This window comes from Centruroides vittatus, unplaced genomic scaffold (assembly GCF_030686945.1).
Source record: "Centruroides vittatus isolate TY-2023 unplaced genomic scaffold, ASM3068694v2 scaffold_1015, whole genome shotgun sequence".
Lineage (NCBI taxonomy): Eukaryota > Metazoa > Arthropoda > Arachnida > Scorpiones > Buthidae > Centruroides > Centruroides vittatus.
The window spans coordinates 5,719,635-5,739,493 of record NW_027122666.1 but is presented as its reverse complement, the minus strand read 5'-3'; the positions used below and the strand labels follow the sequence as shown (position 1 = coordinate 5,739,493).

Genomic DNA, 19,859 nt, shown 5'->3' with positions numbered 1-19,859 from the left:
TAAGCTCTTAATAATAATATACATTGAAATATATTCCGTATAATATTCCTTATTCCATTTTGATATTAATATTAAAAAATTTCAAATAGAAATTTTATCTGAAATCTTATATTAGAGATATTAAATGTGTTTCATGTGACTCAGAATTTAAATGTAGTTATCATTTAAAATGGTATTAACTATAATGAATACATATGGTGCTTATGGTATATTAAATATACCATAATGAGAAGATTAAAGAGAAATAATGAGAAGAGTACAATTAAACATACATTGTTATTAAAAGCTTGATTCCTAAACTTACTTATTCAATAGCAAATTAATTAATTCAATTGAAAAAAATTCATTTAAATTCACAAGTAACAGGTTTGTCTTTATGGATATCATTGCCACCTGCTTATGCTCTTAACACATTGATATTGAAATGAAATGTGACCTAGATGCTGAAGATGAATGTGATCATGTTCTAAAAACTGACATTTGTAATATTGAAGATGGTTAACATTAATCCAATGAACATGTTCATCTATATCTATAAGACAACAGAATCTATAGAGACATTATCAATGCTCATGATGTTGAATTTTGTTTTCAAGCATGTCGCTATACCAGAAATATCTAGCACAACTAAAAAAAATAATAATAATAATTTTTTGACAATTTGTTTTATTATTTTTTAGTTTGTCTGGTATAGTGACATGCTTTGAATTTTGTGTCTCTCGCAAATATACTAAGTGCCATGGACATGACAAATTTCACTTTGTAAACTTGAAAATCCTTGTTTCACACACTTTTATACTAATTATCATTATTTCCAAAATTATGTAGCTTGATCATTTAATTAAATAACTTTCCCATATATTTAATTCCATCAATTGTAGTATGTCGATGTGTAGTATGGAAAATTTTCCATACTACACGCCGACAATTGCCAATAAAATGGGTGTTGTCATTCATCATTTTGAAAGTGCTTTCAGTGATGATAGTTTCATCAAAATTGGCAAGTACGTATGTGACAGTGTGACCTGTTAGCAATTTTTATTCAGTCGTTAATATTGTTAATTTCTTCATACAATGAACAACAAACTGTATTTTAAAATTACTAATCAGTTTTATTTTCCAATTACTTTCATTAAGTTTTACGGTAAAAACAATGTTTTGTCAAATGATTAGAATATGATTTCAATATTTTATAAAATTCTATAATTTCAATTTTTTACATTATAATTTGATATAAAGTTATTTAAGAATTTGAGTTACTCTACAGAAGCAACTATTAGTTAAATAGTGGAAATTAATGAATAAAAATTAAAATGACATTGTTTATTTTTTGTTGTTAAGAAAAAAATTAAAATATCAATCTAAATTATCACTCTTGCTGTGAAGCAACGACTTCAACATTCTGTAAACAAAACTTTCATATGAAACCGACAAGGAACAAAACAACAACAAATATTCATAAAGTCATACAAGCCCAATCAGTCATTTTTCTTTTATAAATGTGAAATTAAGCATATATCATTTTCTTTCAGCTTGTATCGTCTACAGAAAAATGTTAGAATATCATTTATAAAGTTCAGTTCTTTTATTTAATTTTCAAAAATGTATAAAAACTGAATTTAAATTTAGACTAAAAACTGTTTTTGCCATTTTCTTCCTGTTTACAAATCTTAAATATACAATAAATTCAAATTTTTCCAATGTAAACTTTAATCTATTGTATAGAATTTTAATCCAATTAGAATTAAAAATGAAACTTACCAAATCTTGAACTTGATGTTATGGATTTTTTTCCTTCAGATGTGGTACTATTACTACTAGCAGATGATAGTGTTGGAGAAGGATGACGTCTTCTAGTCTGTACAGCACTCATCCCTGAAATATTGAAATACAAAAATATATCTAAAAAGATTACAATACTTTTACCAGATGTTAGAAAAATATTACCTGTGGTTGCCATTGGTTCACATTCAAGTGACATTGCATGCAACTGATCTTCATTAGTTGTTATTTTCAAATTTGCTAAATATGCCTTCACTCTTCTAACCATCTGTGCCTATAGCAAATATTGATATTTAAAAATATTAAAATCTGATCTGTTTACAAATTAATAGAAATTTATTAATCATAATTATAAAAAAAACTAAATATAGTGATAAAATTTATGAGATTATTAACTGAAGAAATTATGATACTTATGCTAAACTGTTACTAACAATAACAATTAGTTCTCATCAAAAATTAATTTAAGAGTATTTTTGTTGTATTAAAACTATTAATACAAACAAATGCAAACAAATATAAATAAATATTTTTATTAAAATCTATATTTGTGCAAAGAATAACTGGAATAAGAAAAATTAGAATTAACAATTATGCAATTTTATTAAACTTCTTAATTCAGCATAATTGCACATTCATTTTCATTTACATAACACAATATTTATAAAACTAAAATTTGTTCTAGACAGTGTTTAATTTTAATTCAAAGTTGACGGTAATAACAACATGTCTTTAATTAAACTTGTGAATCAAAGAAAGGCCCAACTCCATATTTCAATGAATTGGCTTTTATGCTCTGTATGTTTTTTTTTTTTTAAACTCTTTCTGCCCTGTGGGCACTAAGAGGGCCTCTTTTAGAAGGCCCATTATGGGTTTGGCCAGGCCCACAATGGGGCGACCGGGTGGTGAGGGACGGGGCCCAACATATCCGAACGGACCACCCCCGAAAAATTCCTGGGGATTTTCGACCCGTTCAGATTCGATCCCAGGTCCCCCAGAGCGGTAGGCTGCCACCTTGACCGCTCGGCCATCCGGCCGGTTGCTCTGTATGTTATTTTGTCTGATCTTGCCATTACTGAACTCAAAAAGAACCAAGCCCCTCCCATCTAGCATAAAAAATGACATGTGTAATACATATTGACTTTAACTGCATTATAAGTCAAAGAGTTGGGTCCTTATTTGTTTTGTTGCATAGAATAAACCCTTGTTGGGATTATTCTATGCAACAACAAAAAATATAATTAGATGACAATTGTTTTTCCAATATATCTGCCATTATGACAGAGAACATTGATTAAAAAAAAGAAAATGATTAAAAAGGTAAAGAAAAAGAATATTAGCACTCTATCTATGGGCTATAAATACATCTATCATGAAAATTTCTTAATACAAAACATTCATTTATTTAGAATTTATTACATTTTAGTGTAATCAATATTCTAAGAGTTAAAAAAGTTCTCTTTGTCAAAGAACTTTATGATTCAGATAGAATTTTAATTTCTTTCAAAACTGATGAAAGTTTAAGGGCAAGTAAAACTTACTGTTCAGTTTTTATCTAAAAATTAAAACTTCTAAAAAAGTCAGTTATTTGTTTTTATGAATATAATTAATAAGATTTGATGATAACAAATATACATGTATTCTAAAAGATATTTAGATACAACTAAACATTGTTACCTCTTCAAACATTTTCTTTGGATTTAACTGTGTAGAGCTTTTCTTCCTTCTTTTAACAGTTGCTGCATTTGTAGTTGTAGCAAAACTATTCAGTGAAGCCATTGCTGCTGTAGGAGCAGCACCTCCTAATTCCAGCATATTAAATAAATCCTTTAAATACAAAACAAATTTTAAATGATAAATCAAACATACTTTTTATATAAAATTTTGAATTAGAGCACTTACATAAGGAGCTGAACACATATTCATTAACTGACGAACTTCCTTGGCAATCATTCTTAATTTTTCAAAATTTATCTACATTAAATAAAAAGTTAATTTTATATTACAAACATTATTAATATTTGGAATCAGTAACATTTTATATACTATCACTACCAGATTTTAATAAATTTAATTATATAGCTAACTTAACAGTAAGAAATGTGTCATATTTATTTTATGAAAAAGATAAATATATTAAATTCTATATGTAGATAGTGTCAAGATAAAATTATATTCATCCAATATTAAAAAAAACGTAACATTGCAATTCTGACAGCATCACACAAAAAATACATTCAATTCGACAAACATCTTTTATATGTACATAAATTTTACTATGCCTTACTCAGTTATCAAAAGAATATGATATTTTATATAATAAATACATCACTCCACAAATAAAAATTTATATGTTTTTGCCAAACAAAAGATTTAATACTTTCTTTTTATTACAAATTTATGTATAATTTAAATATTATGCTATAACACATTTATGAATGTCATTTTTCTTTTTATGCTTATTGGGAACGTACCAATACAATGCAAAGATTTAAGTTATATATTGACTGATGCCAAAATCAGAATAATATCTGAATATAAATGATAACTAAAAATTTCATACCATTTAAATCAACAGATAATATACTCCACATTTATAACTTAATATTAAATTAATTGTAGCTATTTTTGTAATACTGCTTTATTTAGAATTAAGAACCTCAAATAATTCTTTAATTGAAGAACAATCTGAAATTAATATATAACTTTTAAAAAATGATTATCCAGTCAGTCAGGAAAAAAAAAATATGATAATTCTTCTTAGTTTGTCTCCATTAACAATAACAGAGTGAAAAATCACAACAGATTGTTTAATTTAACAAAGAAACAATTACTGCTGTAGTTAAGAAACCATTACTTCATTTTAATGCATATAAAAAGACCTGATTTTTAGTTGTTTGAGAAATATAAATTTAATATAAGAACAGTCATTACTCTAGTCTAGTGGTTCTCAACCTTTGAGGCCATAGAACACCATTCATATACTTTTTATTACACGGAGCATTAGCATCAACACGTTCAAAAATTGTTAAACAATTCCATGTTTACTATTCTCAGGAAACAATGAAGCAATAAACTAATAAACTTTAATGTATTAAATAAAATAGAAACATGTAATTATCTACGAATATAACAATGGGAATAAATTTGAATAAAAATGTTAAAATCTTTTCTTTTGTGGAACATTTGTGGTAGGTTTGCAGAACACTGATTAAGAAACCACAGCTCTAGTCTAACAATTTATTTTTATATTGAAAGCGATAAAATATGCATTAAAATTTGTAATTAGTGTTTTTATATCAATATAACTTAATAGTGTATATAATAAAAAGTAATAATAAATTTAATTGTAACTTTATAATTATTCATATCAAAATCAGTTAATAATATACAATTTCTTTAGATACTGCATTTATAAAAAAATATAACTATTAAGGAGTTGGTTATTAGTTAACTAGTAGAAAATGAATGCAAAGTATTTTGTCAATAGCTATTATTTCAAAATCATGTAAAAAAAAAAAAAAAAAAAAAAAACACATGCATTGAATTAAAACTTGAAAAATAGCTAATGAAGTTTTTATGGTGGTTCTCTCCTCAAATTTATCTATCAGTATAATAAATTCTTTTTAATAAACTTTTGTATTTGATTCAAAAATTAATGAATATATGGATTAAGTGTGTTGACTTGGTCTAAAATCAAAATAAAGTTTGCAACTGTTTATACACTAGGACTTGGTTCCTGAAATTTCATAACCTGGGAATCCTGGGAAATCAAGCTTCATATTAACAAAAAATTCTCCAGGAAATGAGAGAAATTTCCAGAAATTCTATTTATACAATTAAAAGAAATAAATTAAAAATAATTAAAGTATGTTAAATAATTCTAAATATGAATGCATCATAATGCATTGCAACTGCCAAGTTAGCTTTACAACTTATATAACTGTTATTGGATCATTAAAACAAGCTCGGATAATTTTTCTAAGCAATTATATTAAAATTAAAATGCTTCACAATTTTTATTCTTTATGATATCTAGAGCTAAAAGATCCAGTAAACCCACTGTGTGGAAATATGTTGAACTTTCAGAAGAAAATGAGATGTAAAATGCAAAACGGGCAATATGCCCTTAAGTACAGTATACAGGATACTCTACAAGCAGACTTTTGCATTTTATTTCATCCAATATAATACTTTATAAATCATATTAGTAGGTTCACAGATTTGGCATCCATTATTAAATTCTTTTATTTATAACATTTATAAAAAAGTAACTGTATAATTCATTTATTATCAATTTCTTTGTTTTTTATTACAAGGAATTAATAATAACATCACTTTTAATTCCTTATTTCCAAATAATATATTTGAAAAATTTATGATTTAAGATGTACTACAGCAATCTTTCTCTACAATCTATGCATAAGACAAAAAGTAGAAATGCCATCTTGTAATAAAGACCCACAGAAAGACCTTTTCACTTTTCTGTTTCCAGGAATTTCCCAAAAATCCAGAATAAATATTGTTAATCTCAATTTTCTCATTAAAAAAATTTGGAAAATAGGAAAGTTCTAATATATATACACATTTTATATACAGTAAGATCAAATTATTATAATCACTTTGGGATTATATATTGTTAAGAAAAATCAAATTATAACATTAAGCAGAGTAAATGAATTAAAATTAGTGATGTTCTGGTATCATTCTTTCTGACATTAAAAAGGACATAACAATTAAAAATGTATAATTTGGAGGTTTATTAGTTATAATTATTATTAATTAATACATAATTCATCCAGTACACTGTTTGCCTACTACTAACTTTAACATAACTGAATTAAAAAAAAAAAAACACCAACAATTTAAACTTGTTATGAAAAAATAACAACTAAAAACTTAATTTGTAGTGGTAATAAAGTAAATCCCAATATTATTGATTTTAAAGTATTTACACTTTCTGTGCATTGTATGTTAAACCAGAAATTTGATTTTATATTACACACAAAATTTTACTTATTTTATGCTTTAGGTAAAAAATGAATAATATAGAAGTAACATGTTTTGCTAGTGCAGCCTCAAGGAAACATGTTGGGTGGGAGCGTTTGTTAACTAAGGGTCCACCATCTAATGTTGCGTACCCAAGATTATTCTTTGAAGCAAAAACACACAAACCTGAATGGCCGTTAAGACCCTTAGTTAACAAACGCTCCCACCCAACATATTTCATTGAGGCTGCACTAGCAAAACATGTTACTTCTTTAATCCCACCCTCCGAATTGGTAACTACAGCCGCTCTAGATGCCAAAAACTTCATAATCTCTGAAATGAATAATATAACTTAATATATTAGTTATACACCATTTATAAATCATGTATGATTTGTATTTGTTTTTTATATGTAAAAACAAATAATAATAACATTTTCATATGCAGGAGGAATTTACAAACTGTATTGCTTAGTAAAGTGAGTTAAAAAGTGGCACTAAATCAAAATTTGATAATATCTTGGTTAACCAACTTTGGAATTTTCCACATAAGATTTTTTAAAAGTATTATTCTATTTTTATTTAATAATTAATTCATAAAACAGATCAAAAACGTTAGTCAAAACATTAAACTGCTGCTGGAAAATGAAAAGGTTAAGTGTATATTGTTATAGCTGTAAAATACATGTTAATGACAGTTGTGCCTGTTTTTATGCTTGTCTGCCTTTCCTGACTTATATGTTTGTGTTAACTTTACTTGACAACAGTGCAAATTATCAAAAATTTTCCTAGGGTAAGCATTATTTAAATTTTCAAATACTTTCTAATAATTAATGTTTGACATTTAAAGTACTTCACTGATAACAATTGTTTATAATCAGCCACATATTGAGACTGAAAATGTGAAAACAGAGTTTAAAAATATTGATAATGACCACAATAATTAAACTCTGATTTGCACTAAGTGAACTTTTAAACTTATTTTAACTTTTGTTTTGGAGAATGCTAATTTTGATAATAGTAAATGACTGATAACAATATCTGATTACATTAAGCTAAGTATACTGTAAACAAGATATATTTAGAATACATACCAATCCATCAACAGTTGTATCGTTTCCAAGGTGAATGAAAGTTAAATCTTTCTTCACAAGAGGATAAAATGGAATCTGAAAAATATTTGACAAAAAAATGTTTAGTAATATTCTATTTAACATATAAAAATATATTTAATTTTCAAATAATGCTAGAACAAATTCTCACCATTGGAGGTTGAATGTTTTCGCTACACAATAGAGCTCTGTATTTGAACATGTTACGAGAAGGATCCATCAGATCTTGCAAATCCTTTAACAAAGAAAAAAGTTAATGCTGAATTTTAAGTATATGAATTTATCTTTTACTGTATCAGTATTTTATTCATGATGCATTTTTATAAGTTTACCTCAAATATTTTTTGATATTTTGATGGCAGTTTTTCCCAAGTTGCTCGTAATCGTGAAACTGCTCCATGACCTAAACCACTTAAGATGGCAAACATTGAATTGAAATTCTTGCACTCTCTACATTGTCCTGAAAAATATTTTAATATGTTATATAGATACAACTAAAAAATTTTTTCAAAATGGTATCATTATAAATTTCTTACTTGCAACTTTAATAAATTGTTTGATTTTTTTCATTCTTCTTATTAAATTAGGCTCTGAACATATTTCAGAAACTACCCAAAACATCTCTTTATTTACAGACTGAAAAAGTTTTTAAACATTGTAAGACAATAGAAAAACATTATTTAACTTTAAAATTATTTGCAGGAATAAACTTACTTCCATGAATTTTGATAACATTGGAGTTCCATATTTTGATTTTACTTCAAAGAGATCATCAACATACTCTGTTGGTTCTACTTGTCTAAATATACTAAAATCTTCTAATGTTAATTGAGTTGCTAATTCTACACTATTTAAATGCAGTAGATGAACTTGATTGTCTCTTAACAGTTCCTGAAAGGAATTTAATATTTTTAGCATTCAAATTTATTATTATTTCTTTAATTAAATGTTCAAAATGATTACAAATTGATTAAAAAATATTTATAACTTAGAATATGTATTCTATTAAATTATGATAGCCAATAGATAATATTCAATAATTACAGTTTCATAATATATTTTATATGTAATAAAACTAAGAAAATACATGACTTATAAAAGGAAAATTAAGTGTATCAAAAGAAAAATATGTTATAAAAATAAGAACATTTTTTAAAATTTATTATTTTCAGATAAATATGAGGGATTTTTTTCAACCTCTGATGTTCCAGGAAAAAAAAAAGACAGAACAAAAACAGTAAAGTTTAAAACTGTTTCATTTACAATAGTTATATATACTCTTCAGCTTTTTTTCTATATAATTGACATTTCAATTTAGGCATTTATCATAACATTTTTAATAATGCCAACTATAAAACAACCAGATGGCAAGTGATTAAAAGGTGGCAGTCTACTACTTAGGACCAAAGATGGGAAAAAAATCTCAGGAATTTTTTGGGACATGGTCTATCATGTTATGTAAGGCCCTGTCCCTCATTTGCCCTATTAGGGACCTAAATAAACCAAAAACAGGCTGCTAAAAAGAATCTGACATACATTATACTTATAGTGTACAACTTTTCTTAAAATATTTTGGGTATCTATCTAATAGCAACAATCAACTTTTTGTATATACAATACATTTGTAATATCCTAAAAACATTTATAAATGTATTATCTTTAATTTCAAATGACTTCAACTTATCTTCCATTCAAAACCTAATAACCGGTGCAAAACAATTATATTTCTGGCTAACGTTTTCGGTCACTCCACTGAGACCTTCCTCAAGCCTATATTTCTTCTTAAACGATCTTTTTCAAAACGATTTTCGAACAATCGAACCTTTAAATTTCCGTTATGCACGTGCCTCCCGATTAAATCGGGAGGCACGTGCATAACGGAAATTTAAAGGTTCGATTGTTCGAAAATCGTTTTGAAAAAGATCGTTTAAGAAGAAATATAGGCTTGAGGAAGGTCTCAGTGGAGTGACCGAAAACGTTAGCCAGAAATATAATTGTTTTGCACCGGTTATTAGGTTTTGAATGGAAGATATGCTTATACTCCGGTGTTTTTAGAGGAGTTGTATTATGACTTCAACTTTTTACTGAAGTTTCCAATCTTAAAATCCAGTAGGCATTTGGAGACAATATGTAACTATATTGTATGACAATATTTTGTGATAAGCTTAGGTAGCTTATAAAAAGCTTAATTATCCAATGTGCTCAATATGCCTCTGACATTATATGTTTACATTTATTTACAAATATCTGTATATATAATATTGTATTTCATCATTAATATTAATATAAGCAGAAAACAATTAGTAAAATGTATAACATAAAAATAAAAATGTAAATGTTTCTCACCACAGCTAATTCATCTGGCACCAGAGGTTCTGTGGAAGCATTGTTTTTCAAATAATATCTACTACTAAGATTAATGCGTTCTGCTAAATTTTGCAATTGATCGGGTAGTCTCCTTTGTTTTACCATTCCACCTTCTCCAACAGAAACTTCACATAAAGAATAATTACTGAAAGAAATATTTTAAATTAATATTTTAAAATAGAAGTATTATTTATAAGTCAATAATTTACACTATTAAAAATACCTGCTAGGATCTGTTATACTAAATTCTCTAAGGGAAAGCATTACAACTTCTCGCGCTGTTGTTTCCTTTAAAAGATAATATTGGATATTAATATTTGCATATGTATAAATTTTGTATATATATAATAATTCTAGACATATAGTACATTAATTATTTTATTTTATATTAATGAAAATAAAATGGCTTTTAATCTTACCTTATGAACAAGTAAATATTTACAAGTTTGATCAGGTCTATATATTTTTAAAACATGCTCAGGGTATTCTAAGTGCAAATCTTGGTCACATGATGTAAACAATAATGTTAGATCAGGATTGCTATGACTGTGGAACAGCATGCTACCTCCTGATGTTCGTTGAGGTGAAGTTGCTCTAACCCGATAACCTGAACCACCATTATGATGACCAGCATAAAGACTATCATCAGAACTATTTAAATGAGATTCACTGAAATTAATAAGAAAAAGTGCATTTAAGCATATTTTTGACAACTTTTATTTTCTTTTAAATTTAAATTTATCATCATCTCAAAATTTACCTGTTTAGAGACTTTGGAATTAGACTAATCTTTGCTAGAGCTCGTCTTAATTTTGCCTTATGTCCTAGTGTCATAAAACCCTTTTTATCTTCTTTACGCCCATCACTAGAAGGCGTTCCATTAGTTTTTGATATAGATCCATCAGTAGATGGATAAATAAAATTTGTTGTTGATTTAGGGGACATATTTTCATTTCTATTATTTCCCTCTTGCCATTCCATCTGTGATGATAACCTTGCTCTAGGATCTGGCTGTAACCGAGCAATTTCGGACGTTTTTCTTCCTCGTGGACGGGGGGAATTTTCAGGTGTATTGAGCATTTCTTTGAATGCTGTAATCAAAATGTAATACATACATAAACATAACTAGTCATCATCATTAAGCTAATGGTATCTTTATACTTATTAATCACTGTAAACTTACTTAATAAATTAGATCTCACTGTTATACATAGATGTGTAGTACCACGTAAAATTTCTAGAGCTTTTGCATGACTCATGTGCTCAAAACTTTGACCATTAACTTCTAATATCTGAAATTAATAAGTTACAAGTCAAGTTACTACAAATCATGAATTTCTTTTACTGAAATAACTTTTTTAAAAACTTAATGAATTTATTACTTGATCTCCTCTTTTAAGACCCATTTCTTCAGCTTTGGAATTTCTATTGACTTTGGAAACAAATATTCCAAATCCTCTTTCATAACCTCCCAAAATAGAGAAATGCAAAACTTCATCTCTTGTGGAGCGTGCTAAAGTAATTGTACGACTGCGTGCCTTTGTTGCTGAAGCTAAATTCAGTAACTGTAGCTGGCTTTTCATTTTCTGGAAAATAAATTTATTTAAATTAAATAACAAAAAAATATTTGTTTATAAACTATAAAAATTAAGACTAATAAACTGAATATTAATAAGCTTACCTCACTTTCTAAACAAGCTTCAAACTTTTCTAAAAAATCCATCATACCTCTATCAGTTTCAAAATCTGTGAAGTGATTATTAACCCACAACAAAACAACACGTGTTACCTAAAACAAATACATTAATTATTATCTCTTTATAACGGTATTTCAGATAAACTATCTTTGCATTCAATGAAATAATTATTTGATATCGATCTGCACCATATATAATTGCTAATTAAATATATTATTAATTGTTCTACTATATTCTTATAATGTAAGTAGAGCATGAATAGACAAATAATAATAAATAAACAGTAATATTATTTAATTTTTATAATTTATTAATTTAAATATTACAAAATATACATAACTACTCTAAATGATTTTTAGAAAAGCATAAATTATATGAAATAAATCATGAGATAAAACTTAAATATGATAATGTAGTTTGACACCAAAATGACAATAAAATGAAAATAAAAAATGAAATATGCATTAGTAAATGAAATAGTTATATATATTCTATTATGTAAGTTCATAGAAATATTTTCATATTTCAAAAAGATAATTTCTGTTTTTGAATACCTTTTTTGATAAACAGACAAATATTACAAAGCAACATAAGCAGAATTTCATGTTATCAAAAATTAAAAACTTTAACTGAACTAGAATAGAACAGGAAAATTACTGATTTAAATAAAAACATTTCACAGAAGACTGTTTTATATAAACAGACTTTCCTATAAAAATGTACATTTGAACACTTGTTGTACAGTAGAGCATCGATTATCCGACTTAATTGGGGACTGGGGTTGGTCGGATAACTGAAAAGTCGGATAACCGAAAAGTATGAAAAAAATACATTATTAGTATAGTGTATTAGGCCTGGTTTAAATACTAGCCTCCCTTTCATGGTTGAGCCAGTGCTGCCAGCTAAAACATGCAAAAATTTAACAAAAATAATATTAAAGTAGCCAAGACATAACCAAATATTGTAGCACCACATCACTAGCAGACATTTGAATTTGCCGACTAGAATGCGGTCAGTTAATTGGGGGTCAGATAATCGATGCTCTACTGTATTATTAAGTAAATTAATTTTAAAACAACAGTGATACTACACCAGAGTAAAGTAAAGAAACATACCACTAAGTCTGTTACCGACGTGCGTCTTCTAATAAACAGATCATTACAAACGTTTTCTAACTCTCAGGTTCTTCTTCAGGTAACTAATAACTCCTGAATGAATGCAATTCAAATTAAATTCAATTGGAATACCAGTCAGAACTCTATTGTGATAGAGTTCTGATGTTCATAACGGTCTGTTTATTAGAAGATGCACACTGGTAACAGGCTCAGTGGTATGTTTGTTTAAATAAATTTTAATGAATAATATTTTATGAAATTATTATTTCATAAAATTTTTGAAAATGAGACAAATATTTTATAGATTTAGCAACAAATATATGCAAAATCTAAATATAATACAAAATTCTAATAATATTGTAAAATAGTTTTGCATCAAGCAATCTCACTAATAAAATTTGCTTAGGAGTAAAAAACAATTCTCTACGTTTGAGCTATATAATGCTAATGTATTAAAATGAAAAATAATGATTAAACTAATATTGTATAAATCATTTAAAAAAATAAAATTTATATTGATAAGAAATGAAAAGCATTTTAAGAAATTCTATGAAAAGTCAAAAGAAATTCTAAAATACAACTATAAAAATAAAATTTTTCAAAGTAATTATATTTTAATTACCAAGCTTATTAAATTACTAAATTAGCTTTCCCATATCTTATGGAGAATTAACAGAAAATAAAAATAGAATTCACACAGTCCATGATACCAAAGAGTTTGCTTAAAAAAACTGAAATACTTCTTTATGAGTATATTTTAAATGTATATGAGTGAAATAATTTTTTAGTTAAGTATTTCAGTTCTTTTAAGCAAACTATTTGATATCAAACTACGCAAACTTTAGTTTTGTTTTCTACTTATTAAGTTATTTAAATTACAGTTATTTGCTTTTTTTTTATAAGAAGAAAACTTTATGTACTGTACATAACATTTACTATTTTTTGTTTATATCATTGTGAATAAATAAAAAATTTTTAATATTTTATTAGTAGTTTGCAATTCACTGCTATCTTTTGAAAAATGAATATTTGATGCTCAAAAAATTATTTTATCTATAGTAAAGTCTAATTTTAACTCATTTGCTAAATATTTTTGAGTTATTGATAAAATAAATAACCTATTGTTATTTTTGATATAAATAGAAAATATTTATTCTTTGTAAAAAACACTTCTCTCTTATGTTAACTATTATTATTATTTTGGAAGTTTAATGTAGTCGTAATTTTAAAATCTGTCAGTGTTTTCTATATATATTTGTGTAAATTTCATATATATACATATATTAAATAATTAAAATAAAACAACATAAAAATAAATTTTTTTTCATATTTATATTGATAAATTTAGTAACCAAGGAAAATTTTGTTTAAAGTATAATGGTATTTAATGGTATTTCAACAAAATCTAATCTTACGTAAAATGAAATATTTGATTTTACATCAAGATAAATGATTTCATATATCTTACAAAACCACATTTTTTACATTCAGTGAATTGTTTTCAGAAATTTAAAAGATTGCAATATTTTTGTACATTGTGATGACATTTTAAAAAAAATATTGAAATTTAATTTTGCAAAACTTTTAACAAAAATTATTCGTTGTCTTTGTTCATTATTTGTACTGATTTATAAATAGTTCTTTTTAATTATCTTAACTTTCATGTTAAAACTAACCTTGTCCCTGAGATGTGGATCATTAAACCATTCTATAAGGTTATTGGCAATTGGAAGAGGACTAGACGAAAATATTCTGTATGTCAACAAAAAATCTTCAATGTAGCAAGGATCCATGGAGTTATCTTCCACCAACTGTGAAATTAATCTATCAACTGTTCCCTGTAATTGCATATTGATTTTTCAGTATTTATTTTGTAAAATTATACAATGATTTTAGTTTATAACTTTATCTTAAGAAAATATTAAACATATTTCTTAAGTAAAAATAATTATTCTCACTCTAATAACAACATGTCCTTTGCAATTTCCTCCATCAAAAATTCTATGTTCTGTAATTAATACAACTCGACCATCTTCTTCATGCTTCTTTGTATTTTCTTCTCCTTGATGCAAAATGTTATAATAGTCAGTCAATCCAACACATATGAATTGGCAATCATCAACTTTTGTTCTCATAATGCCATGATGAAATATCTTGTCCATGCTTGGACTAATACCAAAACTGAAATAATAATTACCAAGCATAAATTTAATTTTTTTGAAATTTGTATTTATGAACAATACTAAACAATGTAATTGGAAAATACTAAATAAATGGTTTATTAATGAGATTTAATTTTTAATATGATATGAAAATCAATTAAAAGAATTTAACTTATAATTTCCAGAAGTCTTTCATGTAATTTTGTAATGTTTTATTTTCAATAAATTTGAATTTTACCTTGCTCCTAAATGAAGCTCTTGTAATGTTCCATCAGGATTTTCTATTTCAACCTGCCCATTAATTATGACTGACCAAGAATCTAATTCTTCTCCATCATTCAAGACTACACTACCCATTTTCTCAAACCTAACAAATGCCATTACAGCACAAAGAGCTCTTCTTACTGCAAGTGTCATGTTTGCAAATGCCTAAATAAAAAAGTATGTCTTAAGCATTTTATCAACACAGAATTACATATTTATCATGATTTTTATAATTACACTTACAGGCAAATGTTTCACAAATTCTAAAAGAAATTCTATATCTTCATCTGTTCTCATACAAGGACTTTTGTCCAAACATTCTTTTACTGTATCTCTCACTGTTAAACTCTGTTAATAGAAACAAATGTTCTTATCAATAAAATGATCAGACAACTCATTTCCTGCTCTTACAATAGACAATAGTTATCTTTTTAATGATAAATAATTATATGATTTAGTATATAAAACATCAATAATTATTAATCCTTCCCAGTCTTAACCAACAGGGAGGAAAATTTTAATGAGATGTTAATTCAGTGTAAAATTTAACTGTCAAGAGGCATTAATGATTTAATCTTATTGTCATACTGCAAAAACATACATCTAATGATTCAGCAAGTTCCTCTTCTTCATCAGAATCAACAGCGCTTTCTGCCAATCCAGATAAGTCAACTTCAGGATCATCGAGAGATGATGGGACAGAGTGGATGATGTCCGATCCTGAATAATAAGCTGAGGAACTATCGCTGCTATGTGAACTGCGATTGGACTTGAGCAGAACATCTCCACGATGTAGCAGTGGATGGAAGTCAGTTGGATGCTAAATTAAAAATAAGATTTTGTATATATTTTGATATTAAAGTATAATAAAGTGTAATCAAATATTAAAAATTGTAAGATTTTGATTAATAAATTATAAAATCAATAATCTTAATAAATTTTTAATCATCATTACTAATATACAGTATATAAACTAATGGAATAATTTTTCAATTACATAAATTTTTTTATATTATAAGAATATTATTAGAATCAAAGTGAATCTTTCCTTGTTTTTCATCCATTCATCAGATAATAACAGCAATGTTTATCATCATAAACATACATGGTATTATCTAAATATCTGCAAGTTCCTGTTTCTCTATGAGAATCAACAGTCGTTACTGCAAATTGCCAAATATAGAGTTGATAATATTGATAAACAATTTGAGTGTATTTAGTAATCAGAAATACATATTTTAATAATGTATTAATTAATCATTAGTAGTAAATATTTTTCTAAATTGCCCATGTACCCTTTGAATTTGATAAGCTTTAGATTTCTTTTTAATCAACTTCTAGAACTTTTACAATATTAAGTCATTACAAAAATTTATCAATTTAATAATTACATGATGGATTTTAAAACATTAAAGAAAGAAAAAAAACATATAATTAGATTTGAACTAGCAAATGATGGAAATATTTTATTGCATTACTAATTATACAATCATTACTAAAAAATTTTATCTGAATTAAATGATTCATGTGTGTAAACTGAAGATCTGACATAGATAGGCTATAGCAATATTTGATTTCCCTAAATTTGTCACTGCCAAATTATATTTTAATTCTATAATATAATTTACAGATATATAGATAGTAGTGTACAAAAATTAAAACTTTAATCAAAATCAATTGCAGAAACTGAAAAAATTTAAACAGAAAACAAAACCATAAAATGCAGCAAAAATTTTTAATAACAAACATTTAATTAATCTTGTTAATAGATCTTTATCCAGCTACATTACATTGATTTCAAAAATGTTCACAGAAATCTACAAATCGAATGCAATGTACAAATGTGAAAAATATAGATTGCTATTCTTTAAATATTCTATTCCAAGATTGTTTTAACACACTACATTTTACAAATTTGAATACTGTGTTCAATTTGAAACATTTTTGATATTCAATCTAATGTATTTTGATGAAAGCCTTTTAATAAGGTCAAAAATGTTAAAAATAAAACAGAGCATTTTTCGGATCCATTTGCATACCCATAATGCATGTTTAAGAATGCATTAAATACTAAAATGGCATTGACCCTTTAATTTAGTTCATTCAACTATTTCTATAACCTAAATAAGAAGTACTTTAGTTCATTCTTGTAAATGCAGTAGCACATTACAGAAGACATATTGTACTTGGTATATATTTTATATGCTTTTATTTATGTAAATTTGCCATAGAACATTTTGTGTAATACTTTAATTTGATGACAGTTAAGTTAAACTATTTAATATATTATTATGTAATACAATTCTTGAGACTAAAATGTAACTATATGCAAATGAGGTATTCACATCCAAATAAAGTACCAAGTGATTTGTAAAAGAATTCATTTATTTTTTTTTAAGTTTACAAAAGAGATAATATGGTGTAATTTGAGATGAAAACTCTACATAAATTCCAAAAAATAAAACTTTTGTAAAAAATATTTGTAACTTAAACAAAACCACTGATAAGAATCTAAACAAAATAACAAATACACAGTTGATTTAATGGATTAATTGGAGAGACGGAGATGTCTGCTATTGTCAAAAGTCCATTAAATCAAATGTGTGTTTAAAAAAAAAAACATTTGATTTAATGGCCTTTTAGATATTAACAACAAACAATATAAAATGTATTAAAATATATTATAATGTATAAGTATGAATAAGATGTTGTTATGATATACATTGAGTGATTTATACTCATTGACCCAACTTTTAGCATGTTTTATCTGCAAATAAAAAAGGTTAAGTTTTTCCCTTAGGACAGAAATTTTTTGTCAATTAAATAAAAGGGTCTACTGTACTCTCAATTTATATATATAAAAAAAGAAGAATTCTATATCTACAATATGAGAATCAAATGTAGCTACAGCTTCAATAAAATAGTTTAAATAATAAAATTTAAATTCATTTATCTTAAATTCATTAAAAGTTAATACAAATATTTATGAAGTGATATATAAACTTACATCCTGACAACATATCTGATATACTTTCATCTGCACCCAAATCTCAAATAACAATTAACAGTGTAAAAATATTGATTTATTGAAGTTATTATAGAAACATTAAGGCTTAAAATTATAATTAATTCATATGTATTTAAAATTATATAATATTAAATAATTATATTATAAAATTGTTTCATATAATTTATGACAAGCAACTATTTCTAAATTGTATTTTACAGACTCTCCATTAAGAAAATGACAAAGACAACTCCAAAAAACAGTTATTACTGAAAAGACAATTTGATGACAAGTTAAATGTCTGTTTGATATCAAAACACAAATACATTTCTTCGACTGGCAGTGCTCATATCTGGCCTACAGAACATGTTAATCCAACCCACAAACATATTTGTTACATTATTTATAAATTATAGAAATATACCTTCTTTATGTATATGTCACTGTGAAAGACCAAAATTAGAGAATGTTGAGATTTTCCGGTGGATGTCCGGTAAAACATACGAAAGACTGATGGTGAAAGACGGAATATTTGGTTATATTATTAATGTTATGTTAGGTTAGGTAAGGTTAGGTTGGGTTAAAAATGTCCCTGAGAGAAGCAGCTGCAACTAATTTGAGAAGTGGAAGGCAAGACTATAAACACTATAATTGTAAAAAAAGTGTTCCACGATTAAATGCTAGGAACAATATTTTTATTCAACATTCACATCAGTGCATGCTGAATGTTGGTGTAAGTGAGAAATAATGATACTGTATTTAGCAAATATTTCATACATACATGAAATCACTGTGTGAATGCTGACATTCACCACAGAATGTAGACATTCACCAGATATCGGTCTTTCACAGTAATATATACATTAAATGTAAAAAAATTTTTGTGACCCTCTTACTTATGATTTACATGCAGTTTGGTCAACCAATTGAAAAATTTTGTACCACTGTTCTAGATTATAAGATAAAAGTCTCAGCAGTTAAAGAAAATGGTTTTATTTATTTCAAATATTAAAATTACTTTAAAAAAAGCTTTTAAAACAACTGGAACTTTAATTCTAATTAAATCTTAAAAGTTTTTAAGTTTTAAAATAACTTAAATAATTTAATTCAAATTTTGATTCATAGACACACTAATTTTATAATTAAAAAGTTTGGGATTAAATATCTAATGTTTGAAGAAAAATTTTTGTGAATTAGCAGTAAAATATAGAACAAAATGTTACCATTCCTTGTAGGTTAAGGTATCAAAAGAAATTTCTAGAGCATGTTGTTTAAATAGTCCAAGATATAATTAATTTGATTTACATAATTGTTATTATTTAGAATCCTCATCCATTAAAAAGCATTACTGTTTTATCCAAGATA

At 25.9% G+C, this 19,859-nt stretch overlaps 1 protein-coding gene across 2 annotated transcripts in view; it reads right to left on the bottom strand.

The window, feature by feature from the left end:
- The window catches only part of LOC136986344 (rap guanine nucleotide exchange factor 2-like), an 89,036-nt gene that overhangs the window by 9,791 nt on the left and 59,386 nt on the right, over positions 1 to 19,859 (bottom strand). The window contains exons 4-24 of one of the 2 annotated variants that reach the window (XM_067283852.1): positions 16,089 to 16,307; positions 15,731 to 15,835; positions 15,462 to 15,652; positions 15,020 to 15,242; positions 14,738 to 14,899; positions 11,931 to 12,038; positions 11,632 to 11,835; positions 11,433 to 11,541; positions 11,010 to 11,340; positions 10,669 to 10,918; positions 10,473 to 10,537; positions 10,229 to 10,394; positions 8,597 to 8,773; positions 8,419 to 8,518; positions 8,215 to 8,342; positions 8,034 to 8,117; positions 7,865 to 7,939; positions 3,685 to 3,756; positions 3,460 to 3,609; positions 1,948 to 2,056; positions 1,762 to 1,875 (exon numbers count right to left, since the gene is read on the bottom strand). In XM_067283852.1, coding sequence (XP_067139953.1) covers positions 1,762 to 1,875; positions 1,948 to 2,056; positions 3,460 to 3,609; positions 3,685 to 3,756; positions 7,865 to 7,939; positions 8,034 to 8,117; positions 8,215 to 8,342; positions 8,419 to 8,518; positions 8,597 to 8,773; positions 10,229 to 10,394; positions 10,473 to 10,537; positions 10,669 to 10,918; positions 11,010 to 11,340; positions 11,433 to 11,541; positions 11,632 to 11,835; positions 11,931 to 12,038; positions 14,738 to 14,899; positions 15,020 to 15,242; positions 15,462 to 15,652; positions 15,731 to 15,835; positions 16,089 to 16,307 — 3,142 coding nt within the window. Of the gene's footprint in view, positions 1 to 1,761; positions 2,057 to 3,459; positions 3,610 to 3,684; positions 3,757 to 7,864; positions 7,940 to 8,033; positions 8,118 to 8,214; positions 8,343 to 8,418; positions 8,519 to 8,596; positions 8,774 to 10,228; positions 10,395 to 10,472; positions 10,538 to 10,668; positions 10,919 to 11,009; positions 11,341 to 11,432; positions 11,542 to 11,631; positions 11,836 to 11,930; positions 12,039 to 14,737; positions 14,900 to 15,019; positions 15,243 to 15,461; positions 15,653 to 15,730; positions 15,836 to 16,088; positions 16,308 to 19,859 lie in introns of both variants that reach the window. The other variant, XM_067283851.1, reaches the window with a different exon arrangement.